The 22,175-nt window shown below is 38.2% G+C and overlaps 1 protein-coding gene across 6 annotated transcripts in view; it reads right to left on the reverse strand.

Moving 5' to 3' along the window:
• FYB1 (FYN binding protein 1) overlaps positions 1 to 22,175 on the reverse strand; it is a 65,106-nt gene that overhangs the window by 16,851 nt on the left and 26,080 nt on the right. For all 6 annotated transcript variants that reach the window (XM_074570290.1, XM_074570289.1, XM_074570287.1 and 3 more), the window contains exons 3-7: positions 6,634 to 6,814; positions 4,812 to 4,861; positions 3,662 to 3,681; positions 2,816 to 2,862; positions 1,245 to 1,362 (exon numbers count right to left, since the gene is read on the reverse strand). In XM_074570290.1, the coding sequence (XP_074426391.1) occupies positions 1,245 to 1,362; positions 2,816 to 2,862; positions 3,662 to 3,681; positions 4,812 to 4,861; positions 6,634 to 6,814 (416 nt within the window). The remainder of the gene's footprint in view (positions 1 to 1,244; positions 1,363 to 2,815; positions 2,863 to 3,661; positions 3,682 to 4,811; positions 4,862 to 6,633; positions 6,815 to 22,175) is intronic.

Below are 22,175 nucleotides of genomic sequence, written 5' to 3' on the forward strand. Positions count from 1 at the left end.
CCACATAATGGTCTGTGTTTACAATTCTACTCTATAAACGATCCCACAAGTACACAGAGGAGATGATCACAGTGTTTACTGGAATTCGGGATTCTCTTTGTGCGATCTTTAATATATGTTGGAGAAACCACTTTGGATTTTAGTATCTTTGGCTTTAAGATATATATGATCTTTCAGAGTCATGTGACTGTTGACAATTATAGACTAGCTCAGGAATATCTAATCTATATAGATGTTGAAGAAATGGGAAGGAAAATGTGCGCTAAAATATATTTGTTTGCATTGAAGCATAATAGCATACTTCAATGGCTGCAAGAGAGCAGTCTGCAGCCTGAAAGCATCCAGCGCACTAATGACTATACTTCACAGGAGTGGTCTGAAAAATAGACTGGGGGCTGACAAATGCCAGCTAACCCACTATTATTAACTATTAGTATTTTCCTTTAATATTTACTCGTTAACTCATGTCAGTCTCTCCAAAGCAGACCTACTGTGTACAGAGCACAATAGGAAGAAAAACAAAACTGCCCACTATGTACAATGACACTGAAAGAAGCACAGTGGAGCATTGTGAACAGGCATTAGTCAACAGAAAATGGCTGGCAGATTTGTAAACTGTGGTAGCATGCTGACCACCAGCTATATAAAAATGATCTAAACCAGAAAGAACTCCCTCATCATTTAGCCCGTAGGCTTTGACAGTGACTGTAGCTCCCCTACATGTGCAAAATTCCCTTCCTTCCCATTTAGGCTGGAAGTCCCTTTAGGTCCCTTCAGACCATGGCAAGTGAAATGTGTTGTAATATAATGTTGAAATCTCTTAAGGGCTGGATACTATTGTATCTGACTCCAGTGAAAGAAAAAACACTAAGTAAATGGGATACAATTCCCACTTTTATTAAGGACTTTTGACGCTATTCTAGTGACGTAAATGCTTTTTAAACAGAAACGTGAAAGGAAATGTTTTTAAGGCTTTTTTACATAGAAAGAATGTGAGAAGGGAATTTAACGAAAACTATATAAGCACTGAAAAAGTGTCTTTGCCCTCAGTACAGAACCTGAAGTCAAGCACATGCCAAACACAAGAGGGTAGCTTAAACCTTTATTCAGAATTCATCCAGGTGCTTGAACTACCAAACATAACAAATAGTTTTGTAGCCAGATGAAAAGTGTATTTTGAACTTGACAATGCTAAATAATGCTTCTCACATGTCTTTGGCCAGATTACAAACCCAAAGGCTTACTTTGAACTTCTTCCTTATTTCCTGCTCTTTCTTTTCTTTTTCCTTTTGTTCTTTCTTCTCTTGGTCCATTCTTCTCTTTTCTTCCTTGTCCCGCTTCTTCTCTTTTTCCCTTGATGACCTGAAAGTGCATTGCCAGGATTGAATGTAGCAGGGAAGCAAATCTTACTAGAGCATTCTTACTCAAGGTTAACAAAGAACTACACGTGATGGAAAAAGACTTCTCCCAGTGAAATGAAAGCTACAGAGTCTAAACCCTAGTGTGGCAGCAACAAATAGAGTAAGCAGCCCTTTCTCTTATATTACACATATAATTTAAAGTGGCTGTCCTCAAGGGGACAGTACACCAGAAAAGGTTATTTGGAGGTAAGAGACTGTCTCTACATGTGCATGTCCAAACATCTCTGAGCTAATTTTGGCAAGCAACCTTGGAAACTGGTAGCAGTCTAGATGTTGCGGCACTGGCTGCAGTGGTTAAATGTTCACCCAGGCCATCAGTGGTTGATGTAGCCTGAACTGAAGCCTGAGCTACCACTGGACTGCAGTTTTAAAACTAACTGCAACCTGTTCCAGCAGTCTACACAAATAACAGTCTTCTGCACTGCATCATAAATGTGTCTATCAAGCCAGGGTACATTGCCTGCTGTGCCTCATGTACTGGATAGTACTGAGATCTGGGCCCTGGGATGTAATTAGGACTACAGCTACAGCTGTGCCATTTGCTGACAAGGGCTTGGCTGGAAAAGCTATGCTTTACAAACCCTATGGAACTGATTGAGTGGGCTCCCTCCTCTTCCTTTTTTGGTACTGTTGCTGAACCGATATGCTCAAATTATATTAAAAGAAGACTGAATGAGTATCACTTGTTTTGGTTATATAGTTTTAAAATTATCTATTTTCAAAGGGAATTCAACAATGATTTTTTGCTGAAAGTCATTCTGCATCTGAAACAAGGTATTTTGGAGTAGGAACATTAGACTGTTACTTATTGCAAGGGATTTAGAGCTTTTCTTTGGCTATTGTCATACAGTGAATACCATACATTTAGACATTAGCAGAGGAAGAGGGTCCTCAAAGTAAAGGGCTAAATGGCAGAAGAATGACCAGTGCTCATATTCTATCTCTGCAGCTCTGCTAGGGGACTCAGGCCATGAGAAAAGTAAATCCTTCCTCTCATAGGAGTTCTAAGTACATTTATCTAGAGAGCAAGAAAAACAACCACAACAAAAGATCTATCTGGAACCATAGTACCAAGGGGCTGAGGTTATTTTTCCTCCTAGGGTAATTCTAAATAGTGATTCAGACATGTTCATTATATCAGAAATCAGACTTCTGTTATCTACATCACAGTAACCACATGGTTTTATTGCAGGAGTTTTTCCAGCCCAGGGTGCAGCAGATCTAAGTTGGACAGAACCTGTGAACAACCTGACTTTCTCTAGGTGAAATGAATGAACACAAGAATACCTGTCAGGGACTGCAGTGGTATCACACTTTTGTGCCAGATGAAGTAACTTTGCTAGCAAGCTTCTGGTAATAAAGATACAATAGATTATAGAGTTTAAAATTACTACCTGATGTCGTTTATGTCTTCATACATCTCTCCATCACTTTCTTGGCCCTATAAGAAAAAATCAGTTTTCAATGGCCTACATACATTTGGAAAGATATGAAAAAAACAAACCTGCTATGTAAGCTTCATACAAACTATATAAAAACATTTACAGCAAAGTGTAAATACAAATCAATTTAATCTTCCCAAACCAAGTTACTACATTATTCAAACTCACTATTCTTTTTTTCTGACTTTGTTTTTCTGATACCACAACTCTAAAGTCCTGGATTGCTACAATCACACTAGCACATCACTTAATCCAAAGTGGATGTTTTAGTTGCAATGTTAGTCCTGGGAAGCTTTTAACTGTGTTGATGATTGCACTGCCATGATGAAGGTGCCAGGGTTAACGATAGTTAAACTGGAATGTTAGGGATCTAAATGGGACTCAGAGTAGGGTCTCAGAGACTGTTTTAGTCCTAATGTAGACAGGTACTTAAAGACATGATACAAACCTGTGCTTAACTGAAACAAGTGGTTTATTACTATAATAGAACAAAGCCCTTTTTTCTGGAAAATTTCAGTAAAATGAAATGTCAGTGGACATAGAAGGGGTGGTTTTTCTTTTTTTTTTTTTTAAAAAAAACAATTTCTGGTGTCTAGCCAGCTTTGATGACTAGTTCCAGTTTGTTCCGCTTACCCAGTTTTATTTCTGTCCTTCACAATAAGTAAGTGCTTCTACAATTTACTGTCAATATATACTGGATTCATTCTGCAATTAGTCTTCTAATGTGTTGAAGGGATTTTACTAAATTTGTACATTTGTGCTAAAAAGGATAGGTTTATCATGGGGGATAATACTTACCCCCTCTGTATTTCCACGACCTATATGACAAAAAATAAAAACAGGGTATTTATTTTTTGCTGTACAGAAAACAATAAATTCTAGTATTAACTATTTACAAACTGCTAGTAATACCAGTGATATTAACTAGAAATATGTGCAGGCTTCTGGCCTTTAATGAGGGTATGAATGCAAAAATCAGAGTTTTTCCAGGTTGCTTTTGTAGTATACTGTATGCTGTGAAAAATACCTACAAAATAGCTTATTTCACCATGTATTTTTAGAAGTGGAAAATTTGTTTTAAAGATTCTTTTGTGACATTGATGAACTTACCTACGCTATTTGTTTGCAAACTGCCTATTTGTAAAATAAAGTAATTCTTGAAAACCTAATTAAACAGACCTCAATGAACTTACCTGCACCAGCCCAACAGCTGAATAAGGAGGCCAAAGGCTCTTTTGCTAAGCCAGCCTCTACCCTGGGCTGCAGGAGACGAATCTCTGTGAACCTCCTGCTTCCTCCTTACTCTGCAGGTAGTTCGGTAAGAAAGAGCATGGGTTCAGTTTCAGCTCCACAGCCCACATTGCTGTATGGCAGGGATGGAGGGATGGCTAGCACACTAAACGATGCATACTGTGCCTGGCACAGACCAAGTTCCTCTCGAGGAGAGATCAGAAGGCAGATTGAAATTCTTTGCGTCACAATCTGCTTCTCTGGCTGCCCTGGTACAATACAGCGACTCACTGCCTCTTATTGAAGGCAGACCACAAAACGGCATTAAAAGCACAGTCAACAAATTTTTTTTAATCAAGTATAAAACAATGCCCGCTTCACCAGAGCACACAGCTTCAACTCTCTTCAATGCTCAGAGCAGCATTCATTTTGGTTCAGATTTGAAAATCTGGTAATTTACAGTCACAGCATTTTTCTAACAAAAAAAGTGAGGGAGAGGAGAGATATTTAAAGCAGTTCCTGAGAGTCTGTCATATTAATTATAGAACAGTTAGTGTTACGAGACAATTATCTTTACCCATAAAACTGTAGAACCAGCATATTTAGCTATACAAGTCACTCATTAATACAATAATAATAATAATAATAATGATAATAATAAATACAATATGCTTACAGCCTCATATAGCTTCTATTAATTAAAAAGTATGCATCTTACCCTGTGAAACAAATTCAACGTCATCGTAATTTTCTTCATTGTCTGGACTTCTGTAAATATGAAAAAGTGGACATGTGAAACCTATGAAGATGGTTTTATGACTGCATTTTCATTCACCATTGTTCTGGTACTTTTTCCAGCTGTTTTATACAATGGCTAGACAGTCTGTTGAGCGCTATATGTTACTTAAGTACCCACGGGATTCCCTAAATTGTTCTTCCTGACTGTGACTTGATTTTTCACGTGGGGACACCTTGATCCTGAGTATAAAAGGAGAAAATGAGCCAAAGGCACTCACATGCCATGGAGATGAGCGTGGTATGAAAAATATAATAGGCAGATGGCCTGACTGAATGGAAAGTATCTGTTGGGCTTTTTAACCGTGTTCACAGGTGCAGGCTTCTTACACAATGCACAAGCAGAACACCAGACTTTTGCACAATGTTAAAGATCACTCTAAGAGTTGCTCTTTGACTTGTAGAGCTTAAAGTCTAAACAAGGGACAAGAGAAGCAGTGGTATAAGGTTAGGCCAGGTCAAAGGTCTCTGATGTCAGATTTAAAAGTGCTGTTGAACAGAGAAGCAGGAAATCGAGAATGTAACTAATAATAACATCAGGGACCTTTAATTTTATAATAACTTATAATAGCTGAAAGAAAACCAGGGCTGACAGTCATCACCAAAGAGGTGCAATCAAAGAAAGGACTTGAAAGCAGAAAGCGATCTTTTAAAATTGGCTTGATGGAGAAAGCACCGAGACAGGGTGAAAGAAAACGTGTCAGCACCCAGGCACACATTTTCAGCAGAGGGCTGCGCAGGAACAGGAGAGCAGACGGACAATCTGGAGGTAAATTTCACGTGTCCCTGAAGGGGAAGAGGACACACTTGGCTCCCAAGCATTTGGCAAGGAGGTTATCCAGGGGCGATTCTGCAGAGGCCGCGGGGCCACCCGTCGCGGCGGCCACTAGATGGGGCAGTGATGGCAGCGCCCAGGGCCGCCCCCACCGCCCCCAGCGCAGCAGCAGCAGCAGCAGCGGCGCTGGACTGGTGTTGTCACACCATCCGCACGAAAATACGGTGTGTGAGCTGACATACACCTCTCTAATGCCGAATATATTCTCCCTGTGTGCCGTTTGCTGCTATTCGCAGTAACCGCTGGCCAGGGAGTAGCTCTTTATTCAGGCTCAGCTTTTTTCCAATCAGTTTTGACGCTAGACTGAAGTGCCTTTAACACTGTTGCTGGGAGGTTCCCCTTTTGCACTCAGCTCTTCAAAGAACGATAAAGAAAGGAGCCCCATATGCCACAGAGGCGTCTCAGTGTTATCACAACAGGCCACAACGTGGCTCCTGGTACAGTTTCACAACCAGCACTGAGCTCAGTACCCCTGGCTTGCAAAGCTGCTTCCTGGGATATCGACTGAAAGACCTGATCCTTCTGGCCCTCTTCCCCAAGATAAATGCAGGGGGTAGCTTCAGTTATTGATACAGCTGATTTTCTATCAGTCTATGAGGTCTTTGAACCCTTCTGGATTAAAAAAAACCAGCAGGATGTCTGTTGCCTTCCCCCTCCCCTTGCCAACAGGGCAGAAAGAAGTGTTGTTATAGATAAGACAATTTAGGGAAACAACTGCATAGCTGGAGTGTTCAAGCTAATAAAAACTAATTCCAAATAGGCAGGGACAGGGTAGGATAAGGAAAGTGGTGTGGGACCTCATTCCCCCAGAAACCTTGGACACTTCCAGCCTTAATCTGCTGCTGCATGAGCAAAGTAACAGGCAGAAAAAGCTGAGAAAATAAAGATCTTGGGGTTTATGTTCACTTACATTGTTTCAGAGCTGGGCTTAATGTTTCTGGGAGGCAGGCTCGGAGCTGCTGCGGACTGCAGGGATGGGTGAGAGGCTGGTGGAGGAGGTGGCAACTGCGTAGCAGAGTGTGGTGGAGGTACAGGTGGGGAGAGTGCTGCTGAGGAAGGTGCTATCTGTTTCAAACCTTCATTTTTAAGGCCTGAAAAAAAGCAGAACAGAGAGAATTTATCAAGCAGGCAGCTGAAGAAGGAACCTCGCTGCTTACATGAAGTATTAGGATAAAATATCAGTACTGCACATACCCCAGAGCAAATACATTTTATTGAACGTGCTCCTTGGATATATTTGGTGCCTTCCCATACCAGAGTAGAGAGGCTCTGCCTAGAATAACGTACTGCCTACAAAGGGCCTTGAAAATGCCTTTGCCAAGACATGAATAAGACACAAAAACATCAGTTCATCTAGTATATAAGCTCTTGTGCTTTAAATTATCATTTAATTCTACAGTTTGCTTGAAAAGACCAGCTGCAGAGTTTCACATGAGCACTTGCTGGAGTTTTTCTTGCTCACAGACTGAATTTCAAGGGAAGGGATGATTGGCATTGATTAAGAGGTGTGCAGGTCTTTATACAACTTCAAATACATTTGTAATGTAAGTTGTAAAAGGCTGGACTTAATTTTCTAACAAGCCCATACTAGAAGTGGCAGTTTGAGAAGCTGCATGGAAGCTACACCCTCAACAAACAGGTGCAGCCTTAAAAACAAGATGATGCAGTGCATCATGCACAGAAGCCATAATTACAGGAGTGGGCTGGTGTACATGTGTGCGGCAATGAATTCATGCTCCGTGTACAAGCCACAACCAAGTTATAGTAACTATTTGAATGCCATGATGTTAAACCTAGAATTTTGTTTCAAATAACACGAGTGGATTAAAAGCTACCCAGGAAGAATTGTCGCCAGATATATACAGGGAAATCCAACAAAATCTAAGGAAGAGGAGAGCAGAAGGAAAAAAGCAAATTCACAGTTCAGTTAAAAACAATTACAATCGAAAAGAACCCCCTTGTCTTCTGGAGATTTTCTTCAAGTTCCCACCTGAATTACTGAGATTAAAATGTTGTCAAGAAAAAAAACTTTCACCACATTGGAAACATAGAACAATGACAAATATTTAGTAATGCTTAATATCCAGACTGAAAATTACAAAAAATACTGAAAGAGCTTTCTTTAGCTGCTTGGGAGTCTGAAATTCTATCCTTGGAATAGACAGGAGAAGAGGAATTGGTAACTATTAGAAGGACCACTCATGTGTCTCACAGAAATCAAAGTGGAATTATCAAGCCTTGGCAGTTTTCCCGCTTACTAACAAAGAACTCAAACATTTCTGGATTAATTGGGCTTCATGGCTGCTTGGAGCAACTTGTCAACACACATGTCAGTAGCAGTGCATTTGAAACCTGTTAAGTTCCTCCATTACTTAAACAAAGTACTACAAGTTCCAACACTGCTAATTAGACAGGTGAATTCTTTGGTGCTTTTGTTAAGGAACACTAATCTTGCAAAAGCAGACCCTTACAATTTAAGATATGCCAACATTAATGTTGTACAGTGTGACGTATCTTTTTATTCACACATCTTTTAGCATTTTATTCAAAAGTATAGGCAAAAGGCAAGTGAAATAATCCTTTCGCTTAGCACTGAGGAGGCTAGAGCAGGGTTAACGTGTGCCAGATGGAGAGAGCCCAAACAAGAAGAGTGGGAATGATTAGACATCTAGAAAACATGAATTCCTGGAGATATTGAACAAATGGTCGTTGTTTAGGGAAATATTACAAGACTGAGGGAGAACAAAATTAGCAACTAAGTCTCTGGCAAAGAAGAAAGCGGTAATTTTTTTCCCCTTCATTTCCATGGTGGAGAATGCAAGAAGTAATGCGTCTAAAGGCCAGCAAAATTTGTTAGGAGGTGCTTTCTAATAGTGAAGGTGGAATTTCCATGGCTTGAGATCGATGTTGAAGAAGTAGGATAAACTTACAGCACAATTAATTTCTAGTACAGTTGTTTGTACCCTACACAGAGGGATGGACAAAAAAACTTCTTTACATCCCTTCCAATTCAATGACGACATCCTCTGTTCTACATTTTACAATACATCACATTTAAAATACTTGCCCCTATGTTGAGCACAACAGCGAGAGATCTACTAAAATATCCTTTTGGCTAAAACTTCTCTTCCAGAAAGATGTCCCACTTGTTTGAGGATAAGAGAAAGAATGTACCACTACAAAGTTCGTTTGGTTAAGTTCACTCACTGTTGAAATCTGCATCTTATTATTTTCTAAGTTCATCTGGCTTCAGGTTCCATTACTTTTATTTCTACCTCTGCTTAATAGATTAAATGCCTTTTTATAACCAGTGTTTTCTACCCATAAAGTATCGATACCACTGAAATTAAGTAATATCTCAGGTTTCTTTTTGATAACTTTAAAGAAAGAACCTTTTAAATCTCATCTCAAGGCATTTGCTTTTTCCATCTAGCAATTAATTTGTAGCTATTTCTGTAACTCTGCAACTTTTACAGCATTGTAAAAATCTGGCACTGGAATTCTACACAGCATGCACTTGTCTGCCACATGCAGTGACGAAAATTACAAGTCATTCTTCATCTGGCCGTATCTCTACTGATTGCATCCAGGGGGTTTCAGTATTTTCTCCGATTGCCATCCCTCCTCCTGTTTTGGATGTACAGATGCCTGAATATCAAACTAAGGTCCATTAGCAAAAAGCTTTTATTCAAAAACTTTGTAACTATATGAAGATTCCTTAAAGGTAAAACTTCAAGAATTTAGGGTTACAGGCTGACAACCATTATGCATTAGACTTTTCTGTCACATCATTGTCCTTACTCAACTGTAGAGTTATTTATGATGTCTAAATTTTTTTCCCAAAGCATTACATTACCTCATTTAGCTGGTATTGTTTACATTTCCTCCTTCTATGTGTATATTTGCATTTGAGTAAAGACAAACTTTTTTAAAATGAGCCAAGATTACACATGGTTGTGCTTTTGTTGTATCCAAGTTTCTGAGGACTGTGTGTTCACATTTAACTGTTCACAGTCTTTATTCATCCACAGACTTTGCCAGCTATAGTGTTTTATTGTTCTAAAATCCCTGATAAAGATGAATAATACTGACAATCTAAGCATGTACCTGCAAATGAATTCTTTTAAGCAGATTCTAATCAAATAAAGAAACCAGAAAGGCTTTTTTTCATAAAAGGCATGTTAATTGGTATTAATTATACACTCAAATGTTTGTGTTTTAACAGGGAATCCTGTATCAGTTTTTTCCGTGGTTATATTTATGTTGCCCTAATACAGCGTTGTGTATATACACAACACGCATACATGCATTATGTCATTATACATTGTTACTTCATTGTGATTAGTTTATAGGACTTAAGGTAAAAATTCTGCCCAAGTCTCTGTGCATAATACTTCTTTCATCTGATGTCTCTTGAGAGCCAAATCCAGGCAATAGGAAACTTAGCCAGGAAAGAACACCACATTCATTTTAGATTAAGTCCTTATTTTTAAGTATAAGGGCTGAACAACCTGTCCCTTTTAATTTATGTACAACGCTGGAATCTAACAATAATTAAATGATCATCACAGTAATGAAAACACTGCTTTTTTATATTCTAACTATTAGAACTGACTCTTCCCTGCCTTTAGACTTGTAATTACCAACGCTTACACTGACTGAAACTGATGTGGGTGTAAACTGCTTTAATTCTAACACTGAAAACAATGGGATGAGTTAGGTAGGAAGGTGACATTCGGTATGAAAAAACTGTTATAATCAGGCCCACAGAGCCAAAGATATCATAATGTTTCAATAGTGTTTTGTTTCCTATTTTAATGGAGCATTTCATTTTGACTCCAGTTCCATCTTTTTGTGACTCTGAGACAGCTGGTTCTCTGAGAACATGGAAGAGCTCTGTGCTGGTAGCGGAACTGAAGCCAGCTCCAGACACTCAGAACAAGAAATCAAATTGAAACTACATCCTGACTTGATATGCACCCAAAGCACAATCTCATCACAGGAAACGGTGTTAAGGACCATTACTGTGTGGTAGCTTTGACCACTAACACCTCAGTTTCCAGATAGCCTCTTTGCTCTTCTTGGGACTCTCAGCTTTTTCACATGCTGTGCCACACTGAAAAAACAGATGCAGAAACTGAAGCTCTTCACAGAGAAATGAAAGAACAAATGAAAAGGAAAGAGTTCCTCAAAACCTGCGCAGCTGTATAGCAGCTGAGAGAAACTTGCCATAGAAACTGTCCATAGAAAGTACAAAATATCCCATTATGCTGCTTGTTGTATTAAAGTTCTTTAATCATGCCCAGAGCTTCAGCACATACAGCAGAACTGCACACAGAACACTGCAAACACTTCTCCTGTGTTTTTGCTGAACCTCCTCAAACAACTTGCATACACGCAGCGACATTTTTGGAGAACGTTTATTTATCAGGAAGTTCAGGGCTCTGAAGTTGTCTTGATGTAGAACTTGTAATTTTGACCCTTGCCATTCCTGGCTTGTGAAGGCGCTCTTTGGTAGCTAACATAACATTTAGAAAGAACCTATCTTCCCTTCATGTCCAGATATTCTGTGTTCAACAACCTCAGGAGAAATCAACCTGTCTATAACAGTACTCTATAATTTCCTCTCCAATGTGAACTCAAAGAGAAACTAGTGAAAAACTCAAAATAAGTCCAGCTATTTTGAATCCATGTGCTTTATGTAGTAAAAAGCAAGTTTCGGGGCAGGATGAGACAAAGATATCCATATTCTCACTTTGCTGAAATGTTCAGTGCTGTCCTGAGATGCTGTATTACTCTGTCCTGAGATGCTAATACCAGAAATGTGTGGCAGACTGAAGGGAAATCCCAGCAGTGCCTGGAGTCCTTATTGGAGGAGCACATGCAACAAGCAGTACTCAGTGGGATAGGAATCTGATGGGAAACAGTACTTTGGTCAGAGCCAGTTCTCCCCAGTCCTTTTCAAAATCGTAAAATAAGTTTGACTTGTGCAAGGGCTCCAATACTGACAAAGCTGAAATAACATGTCTTTCTTTATCCCCTCCCTAAGTACCAGTATTCGCTTTTTGGAGGAGAGATTGGCACATAGAACAGTATCTAATTATCAACCTGAGCAAAACAGATGCAGTCAAAATAAAAAAAAAAAAGCATATTTTTAGCACTCACACCTGCAGTTCAACATCTATTGACTGAAGATACACTCTTTGATGATTAATTCAATCTGTACTGCAATATAATATGATTACTTAGTACAAAGCTTTTAACTGGCAACAATGGCAAATAATAATTTTGATAATCTCCATTGAAGTAGGAAATTATACCATCCTAGCAGGGGCTGGTCTGGCTTCAGCTATTCATATTTTTCTCACACCTTGTCTGGGCTGCAGCAATAATGTATGCCTGCTCTCAGAGTCAATGGTGCTTAAGAATTCCAATTAGCTCAGAACAGCTCTATTGCACCTTATCAGCAACACACTCTCTTGCAAATGCGTTACACTGGCCTCCAGCCTCTACGCAGTCCAGACTCAACTGCAAAGACAACTGTGAATTAGGTTTAAAGTGTCAGGCTGTAGCATCTAAGTCATGCATTGCCTTGACCCAGGAATTTCTAGTCTAAGATTCCATATGAAACAAAACTGGAACTGAACAGCAATGCATATCACACTGCCTTCCATTTCCAGCTCACTCTGATTGCACCTACTTCACCATATATACATAGCAATATACATATGTAAGAAAATCCCTCCGTAACAAGGCAGTTTCTTGCACATACAGGGGGAAAACCTGTTTTTTCATTTCATATCCTAAAAAGCAGACCATCGTTCTTTGGCCTTTGGCTAGACCTTATTCCCTTTGACCGCTGATGCAGTCAGCTACTGATGAGGTGCCGACCCCTTCTGCTTTTATTAATGTGAAGAAAACCTGATAATGATCAGCTACTGCAAGGAGACTCCAAACATTCTGCAGGAAAAAATGCCTGGAATTTTAAATTTCTTAGTGAATTTCTTTAGTTTTTATAAAAAAAGGACTTCAGGATTTTTCAAGCAGTTACATGATCGAAATTTTTGCATTTTGAAAGAAACATCCTGTTACAAAACAAAATGCTTTTGAGCTACTCTGCAAATGCAACATCGGTTTTCAGTTTTACTGCAAAACACTTCACCATTTCTACATGCAAGACCTGGGAAGCTTTTGGGTTTTACAGAGGGTTTGCTAAGAACCTGCAACAACATCTGCAGCAGCTGATCACCCACTTCCTACTTTATTGATAATTTGCAGAGAGCTGTTCTCTGCTCCGCTTCCCTAACCCGCATATTCATTTAGATACAAGCCATAGTTTCAGATTTCATAATTATGCTGCTTTGGAGCTGCTCAAAGTAAGCAGGTAAACTTAGAATGTTACTGAAGCTCAGTGCTTTTGATTATGCTGTTGTCACACATACTGTAACAACAGAGGCACAAAGATTATTGGAGACATTGCTCACACCTTGAAAACAAATACCACAGAAAGTTTTTGATTATTGCCCTCCTCAAGTCCAGACTCCACTTTAAGAAATGCCTGAGTACACTCTTTTCTTTATTTTCTTTTCTTTTATTCTCCTCATGTCTCCGGATTCTACCTCCAGTTAGATGGTAAAACTGCTTTTTCAGCTTTGTACAAAGGAGATCACCTCCAAAAAAAGGGGAAATTTGAAGGAAGGGAAAAAGGGAAAATGGACACCTAGTACAGGTGTCCATCCATTTTAAGACTACTTTGCTGATTGTTTCTCATATGTCATGAAAAACATGATCAGAGCAGATGGAGAATTTGTTCCTTTTTAAGCAGATCTTCTCATTGATCTCAATTGGGAAATCTTGTTTCCAGAGCAGATGCAAAGACTACCTTAAGGATATTTCACATAACACTTCTTATATGCCTTATATTTTCTAAGTAAGTGACACAGAGGTGACATATTAAGTCCCTGACCACATACGTGTTAGAAGGTTTTTCGCATTCTGTGTGAGAATGTAGGGACAAACAGATGAAGGACAAACAACACCTGAAAGTGTGCATCTAAATCTGCAGTTGAGGTTGACAGCTGAAAAATATAACGCATGCATGTAATGTTACTCCTAAAAGAAAATCCCCAGGTTTCATCCAAAAATACTTTTGTATGTAAAAGCTTGGAGGACTGAGCCTTATGCTGACTAAATATGAAGTTAGATATTCATAACGCTTTGTCTGGGCAGTGCTGACTGGCGTAAGGAAAGAGATAACTGCAGATGTGTAATCGTATGCAGAAGCCTACCCTTCCCTAAAGGGGAACAGAAAAATAATTCCCAATTGAAGTATAGGTGAAACTTTTCATTGCTTGGTAAAAAGCCTTAATGATTACTCCTTTTTTTAATAAGAAATAGTTCTAAACCTGAGCCAGTTAATTTTATATTGCATGGTACCATTTCGTATGCAAGAAAAAAGCAATTGGAAGTATCCAGAGATGGAGGACATGTAAGATACCACTAGTTTAAAATAAATCTTTGGTAAATCATTCATATTTGAAAGAGAAGGCAAAAGAAAATGTGTACAATGATGCAAAGGGAAGCAAAAAAAATGTACTGGAACAAATTTACTTAAAATATGACTATTTATTTCCCTAACCAACAAAGTGATGAAGGGATTGATAATTTCATAAACCTATTTTTCAGTCTGAAAAGTAATTACATCATTACATAGCATGCAATTCTAGTTAGAAATTAATCATAGGCGTATAAACACTGATGTATAAAACCCGGGTTGCCTAAAAAATTCCCATGCAACTAAGCCTTGCATTAAAATAGTGGGATTTTGCACATTTTCTCTTCAGGATCTGCGAACAAGGAACATCATTGTTCCAAATGCATACATTTTAGGAGGGTTCAGTTTCAAATGGAAACAAATTATCTCAGAAATGTTCATTACTAAAATGAACCTTTTAGGACAAAATCAATTGTTAGTATACTGTTTCAAAAGCTTCCTATCATGCTTACTATGAAATGCTTAATATTTTGTTTGTCTCTATTAGCGTTTAATATTTACTTTAGCATTTAATATTTAAGATCAAAGCTTTCAGGAATGAGTGTCTGTTTCCTCTAATGAACGATTTGGATGACTAACTTAATTAGTCAACTTATTAACTTGTGCATTGTTACCCATGTAATGCAACCAAATTAAGAAGATTCATTAAAAGTGTTTCTTCCTGTGAACCAAAATGGGTCTAGGAAATAAAAAGATGGAAATACTTGCTCTGATATTGTATATATTGTCTCAAATGCAAACATTATGCATGCTGCATAGGGTATACATTTGTGTGCCACTAAGGAAATATTATTTAAACAGTACAGAGAAATGAAGACTTCCAAGCTCAAAGAGAAATTTCACTATGTATCAGACTTCAAATATATGGGAAATACATGCCAAACGTTCTTGTAATTATGAGTAAACAGACTGCAAACCATTGTTTTGGAGCTAGCTAAACACGAGAGCTTTAGGGTTCAAGATGCATTCTCTAATAATGGTACCAGCAACATGTGCAGAACTTCTTCCACACAATATTTTTGCATATCTAGGAAAAAAGAGTTTTTTCCGGCTTTACCATAAAGCTGTCTGTAAGGTAATGCGATATGCCGGATAAACTCCATTGCTACAATTAGTTGCAAAGCAGATTTTCAGCAAAATATGTATCAACTTAAAGAATGGGAGACTTTCAGACAGTTCATATCATTCTTATTGAGCTCTAAATTACAATTATTAGTATAATTTGTATTCACATTATTTGCTGGCATATGGATGGGAATCAGAATTCTTTCAGTTCTGGTGCAGCAGAGCTACTTGTGTACTGTGACCCATGTAATGCAATCAAACGATGAAGGTTCATCAAAAGTGTTTCTTCATGTGAATCAAAATAGGTGTAGAAAATAACAAGATTTCAAAAACTAGAGCAAGGAAACATAATGAAGCAGAGAGAATTACTCAGTTCCATCAGTTTTACTGTTTTTGTCTCTTGCAGTATCTTGTCACATTCCATGATAAAGTCTTAGCTATCTTTTACTTTCCTCCTTATAAAGTCTCCTTTCTAACTAGCGTTCTCAAGACTCCTTCACAAAGACTCTTTTCATATGTGGTGTAATCCCTAAGATATTGTGTTAAGCCCATCCAGCACTGCTGGAGGGTGGGCATGGGTTTCTAATACGGCATGTGTTTCCTTCAGTCCTTTGCAGAAGTCCAGACCTATTGAGAGAATATATTAGGCATATACTTTCATTCAAACCAAAAGTGGTCTCAGAACAATTTAAGCTGCATGTCGTAGTAAATGATTGTTTAGTCTTACTCAACAGAATTAACAGGTGTATTTGCATGATTTATCTTCAGAGTCCTAAATTCTTCGTCTTAGATTCTGAAGTCTCTGCTCAGGAATTATTACAGCTGACTCAATGGGATTTAGCATAGTCAACTACAGGAATGACTCTAGAATTCATACGTAGACTATAACAAGTGTATACATGAGAAAAATATATTTCTGTGCCTCTATACTATGATATAAACAACCCATATCTTATTATTAATTTTGCTAGAATCAGATCATCTTGAAGGGAACAAGTGTGCCACATAAGGCCTAGTAAACAAAAATGTAGGTATTTAGGGGAAGATCTATGAATGTGATGATTGTGGAAGTTAGGAAAATTTACAACTGGGAACTGTCCTCTTGTGGCTTACTGATGGATGCGTTTTATTCCTTTTTAATTAAAAATATACATTAAGTTATTTGAAATATATTTCAGACTGTTGTAGCTAAGGAAATAATAAAGGGCAATGAGTTTAAATACTAATTTGAAATGTTTTTTGTGTACTTTTGTTTCCTAATGCACAACACAGCAAATTGTACACAAACAATCTTCTGCAGGGAAATACTAAATGTTGGTTTCCCTCAAGAATTATTTTATCTGTAACTTGGATTAGATCTCTCTGTTTCCTTAGGCACATAAAGAACTTGATCTATCTTTTTTCAGTGCTGTAAACTATGCTAGCAGTTTAATTTGTAGTCTTGTCCACATATTTTAGCAGAAGTGTATGATGAATCCTTGACCAATTAAAGGTAATGCCTCAAAAACTTCAGTGTGGCAGGGTTTCCTCCATAGCATTAATATTCTCTGCTGTGGAGGCTCTTAAAAAAACTGAAAAAATTTCTCTCTGATGGAAGCAGACTGAAAGCGTGTGTCTACTCTTTGCTTATTGAAAAAGTTTAGTCTTACATTCTATAGTTATGGTGCATGTATTTATAGCTAGAGAATTAAGATGTGAGCAAAAAGACTAAGGGAAATTTAATTCAACTGGTCTTTTCGAACTTAAGGTTTAACTATTGAAAGATGGACAAAGGAATAATATTGAAATTAGAAAGGAATTCAAACGTCTTTTTTGAAACTGACTTTATACCAATCCCATGAGCAAGACAACTCCTTTGGGGTCAGACCCACATGGGTGATGTCATTGCACTTGTACCAAACTATGTACATTGTCTGGGATTTCATACACTGCAGTGTGATTTTCATGATAAATTCACAACTTTGACTCTATTTCAGCTGAGGATCATTCTTCCATTCTAGGAAGTTAAAAAATTGATTCTCCTGTTTTTCAGAGGTGTAAAATATCTCAGTATAATCCTGCTGAAAGAAGAATTGTTTGCATTCTCTCCCTTTCAGAGAAGGAGAGAGAGGAATGTCCTTAGAGGAAACCTGAAGAGCTTTTACATTCATTTCCACTAAAACTACATACAGCTACTTGTCCAGATGTTGTCGTTGCTTTCAAGCAGATCCAGTAGAGTTAAGTTCTTGGCAGATCTGTGTGATCATAATTTCAACTTCACTTCTGTAGTTTTCAGGTCAAAAAAATATGGGGGACCAACAATAATAGACTTCCACATCATGGAATCTAATAAAAGACTAGGTAAAAAGCCTTGAAAGTCTTCAAATTCCCAGAAATAGTCTCACTTCTGTACATTTTTGATATTACTTAAAATTCAACATTTTAGCTATATATAGCAAAGTCCAGGGATTATGTTGCACAAAATTATCATGCTATTCTGAAATTATTATTTTGACACTTTCTTGAGCTGTACAGTGTTTTATGGTGTGCTACAGTTTACCTGTGCAAACAAAGGCATCACATCTTTTCACACAGCTACCCCCACCCCACCCTGAACAGTGTTTGATATTATCACCTACTTCTAGTTTCGTTTGTCTTAAAAACCAGATGATTTGTCTCAAGTTACAATTCTTTTTATTTCCTTACACCTTAATACCGAGCTGTTGCATAACTTCATCTGATCTAGCACTGAGGTATAAAAAAGAAAACCTACATTGACCTTTTAAGTCCAGATTCTGCAGTAAACAGCTGTGACATCCTGTGATAAAAAAATCCCCTGTACTTTAAAACTTTGGAAGCTGCTGTTTTATTTTGCCATCAAGTAAGAGCAAATACTGACTGGTTCTAAGGGGCTTTGCAAAGACAGTTAAGACATGCTTATTGTGCTTGATTGTTAATTACTTTGCCAACAGTGTGTTGTGAGAACTTTGACAATGCACCTCAAATTTTCATTCCTCCTTTCTCTCTGGTTGTTTTACCCAACTCAGATAGGCATGTCACTGTGTGGGTACACAATCCATCACAGATCAGAACCTCTACAAGGACTGCAACTCTAACCCAAATTATAAATAATGAGAATTTTCTTACATGTTGTCTTTTCGCCTAGATTCAGTAGTTTCCTTTTGTTTCTCCCAGTAGAGCTCAAAAGCTTCTCCCTTGCTGAAGCCCTAGTGTTGATGGTTCACGGCGTGTTCAGAGGTGTTTCGAGTGCTAGGAACTCTGAGCCTTCAACTGACTTTATGTGCGTGGCCATCTGTACACACATGATCCCACTGAGGTCAGCCCAGGTGCAGTTCTCCTCTGGAAGCAACGGTACGGCTGTAGCCTCACATGGAAAACTGTCTGCAAAATGACTTTGCTTCTCTTCTTTTTTCTAACAAGGCCTGTTTGCACTTTGGGTGTTTATTATAAAACAGTATCGTTAGTATCATTTTCTGATGCACATGCATCTCATTGATTCTAAGCTGATGTAAATATGATCTCTCTGGGAAAATTGCTGTAATGGGGCATAACACAGGAATTTACCAGAGTGCCATGTATTCACAGGCATAGACAGGAATTTCTTAAAACCTGCTTTCACTGGAAAATAGTAATGCATCAATAGGCAAGTTTTCCTCAGCAAGACACTTGTGTCTACAGAAGTTTTATCAAGAAAAATTTTTCAGGACCAGGTGAAAATTTGTAGTCCAAAGCAAGGCGAACACTGAAACAGCATCACTTAGTATTTATGCAGGCATGGTGGACAGTTTAAATCCTTCTCCCACATATAACTATGACACCTGCATCTAAGGCAAGTCCTTCAGCCTTTAACATTTAAAGTTATTTCATGCCCAGTGAATATTGATTACGAAAAACCAGTAAAGCAGCTTTCGTGGGAAAGGATAACAACCAAAGAAAAAAGGGTGAATTGATTCTTCTGAGAAAGTTGAGTTCAAACTCCTGGTTTAAATCAGGCAATACAAGGCTTTCTGCACCGCAGGCACATGCCCCTAACACAAGTAAAACAACCACCATGTATGGAGCTTTTCTCTTCTCAAAGGACAACACAAAGACTAACTTTTACCCTAGTAAAGATCAAGACCCCCAACGTTTAGATCTCAGAAAGCTTTGTTGGATGGGAAAACCATTTCCATTTGCTTGTTCTTTTTACTCAGCATCTGAATCACAGCAGCAAATTAAGTAGCTATGGCAAGCTGCTGTTTATCAGGACAAAGTAATGAGCAGGAAGAATTTCTGCTGTGGGGGTGGCATCTTCCTGACATGACTTTGATTCTTGAAATGACAGTTTAAAAAAAAGAAAAAAAGAAAACAGTTCAGTTTAACTGCCTTTCCGAAGTAGGTAGGTTTTGTGATTTGAGTTTAACGTTCCAAGAAACCCAGCAGTGATGAATAACTTTGTTGAACTGAATGCAAGTTTGTTCAGGATTCACTCTAGAACACCTGGTCTCTCCACCAGACCTGTTCTACAAAGAAATGAGCTGTATTAATTAAGACCAAACAAAACAGCAAGGTGTACATGCCAGCTCTACAGGGGAAGGCTGAAGGTCAGGGCCACTATGAACAGCTTTCTACTGATGTGGTTTCTAAATCTTTCAGTCTTGCCCTGACCGGAAGACTATGAAGTAGAGAAGACTTTGTCTGACCCTTCAGTTCTGCTTAGTGTATTTTGCAACATGTTTGGACAACAAGCAGTGCCACCATATTGGGCAGCTGCATCCTTAGCTCATGTTCCCAGTGCCAGTAATCCTGGCTGGTGGCTGCACTAGTGCTGGTTAGTGACAACTGGAGATCCTCCTTCTAGCAAAAGTGCTGGTATTATCCTTACAGCCCTGTTCACTGTAGTAATTTTAAATGCATAGGATAAATATTTCTAACCCTCAGTTTTAACAAGAGGATGAACAAATGCCTTGTGTCTGTAAATGCATGGGAACCAGAAAAAAATGAATATTTGAATAAACAACAAATAAACAAAATAATTCCTCCATTGATGACTTAAAAATAAACTAAAAAATGTACTTTAAAAAAATTAATTGTAGTTTTGGGTGTTTCCAGCCTTCGTCAGGACTTCTCAAAGTTCTAACTAGCAAAGCTCTTATTGTTTTTCTTTAATCAAAGCATTTGCTGGTGTCATTTGCTGAAAATGCTGCCTTTCCACTTTGAAACTACTCTGGGCACTCAAGTAAAGCCAGTCATGCTGAACAGTGCTCTATTGAGAACGGGCAGCTGCTCAGACTGTTTTATATTGACATATCTCTTTTAAAGAGATACACAAATTTACACCATTTGAGGATCTGCCCCAGTCATGGATTTGTGAGAGCATTTCCATAACTGTAGTGTAACACAGGAAAATCAGAATCTAGCTGAACAAGAGAAAAGCATTTTATGTTACTGATATACTTCTAATTTTTGAGTGGAATTAATAACAGTTGCCTGCACACTGTGTTTTTAGTGTGACTTCTTTTCTTTAGAGAAAGTCAGTTCTGAGCTTTGTCATCCGGTCTTAACCCCTTTGAATGTCTTCTGTCTCAGGAAGACCAAGCTTGTGTGCATTGAAAACTGCTGAAGCCCAGGCCATACTGTATTGTAAATACAAAGGCACAAGGACAAATTTTGCATCAATTATATTACATGACTGTACCTGATGTATTGTACGTGCACAGTGTGGAATTATTCAGAGCATCTATCATCAGCTACGTTGGGCATCTAACATTAACGCTCTGAATCACACCATTGGGCATCTGCCTTTCCCACTGACTACACTGAAAATTTAAGAGTCTAAGTCTGATCTGTTCAATTAAATCTAAGAGAGATGGTTAAGGCAGACTAACGTAGGTGAAATGCCCCTCATTATTGGAAACTACCTGTGTGTACCACCTGACACAATTATTTGCAATTACTTGAGTTAAAATTGCTCGAACTAAAAAAATATACATGAGGATTGAATATATTCCTTGCTTCCTGAGCTCAATGCAGACAGCAGTGCATTAAGAAAACAAACAAACAAACAAAAAAACCCCCAAACATAAAAATTTAACACAATAATACATTTTTATTTCTGTCCTTGTTTCTGTTATGCACCAAGACAAAGACCAGCTTTCCTCTGGGCCCATACAACCTAAAACTTTGATTTTAAAATGTGATCACGATTTCTTACGCAATCACAGTTCCTAGTTTCTGGTGCCCTAAGAAAACAGAAAAGGCTTCCTTCAGGTACTATAAAACTTGTAATAGAAATACGTCAATTGGTATCACCCATTCCAACTAGAGTGGCTGATTTTAACTTTTTAGAATTGTTAAAGAGTGCCGAAAAGCTTTGGAGGAATACCTTAACCCAGAAGTTTGAAATACAGGTGATTTAAGGGAGAATTAAGGAAATTCACAGCCTCCACAAAACCGATGTCTCCTTCAAAGAAGTGATAGTGGATATGTGGGTCTAACTTTAGGAAACTACATTTTTACATGAGATTTAGAAGGGCATTATTTTGAGTGCCTCGGAAACAGCTTTTATCATTGTTGCAACTTGTCTTACGCAGTTAAAGGAATCTGTTGAAGCAGAACTCTGCGGGAGTGGAGTCACAGCAATTTCTTTTTTTTCACAGGGATTTTTCTCCTCCCAGATATTTAAAATGTTTTTACAGAAGCTCTCATCACACACAAGACCATCTCAAATTTTACAGAAACCTAGTGACAAGCCTTAATATTCATGTCTGGATTACAACAATCAGAACGTTCAGAGGCTTCGTTCTTCACAAAAATAATGAGGTAGAGCCTCAGGTGCTACTAACTGCCACACT

This window comes from Larus michahellis, chromosome Z, assembly GCF_964199755.1.
Source record: "Larus michahellis chromosome Z, bLarMic1.1, whole genome shotgun sequence".
NCBI lineage: Eukaryota > Metazoa > Chordata > Aves > Charadriiformes > Laridae > Larus > Larus michahellis.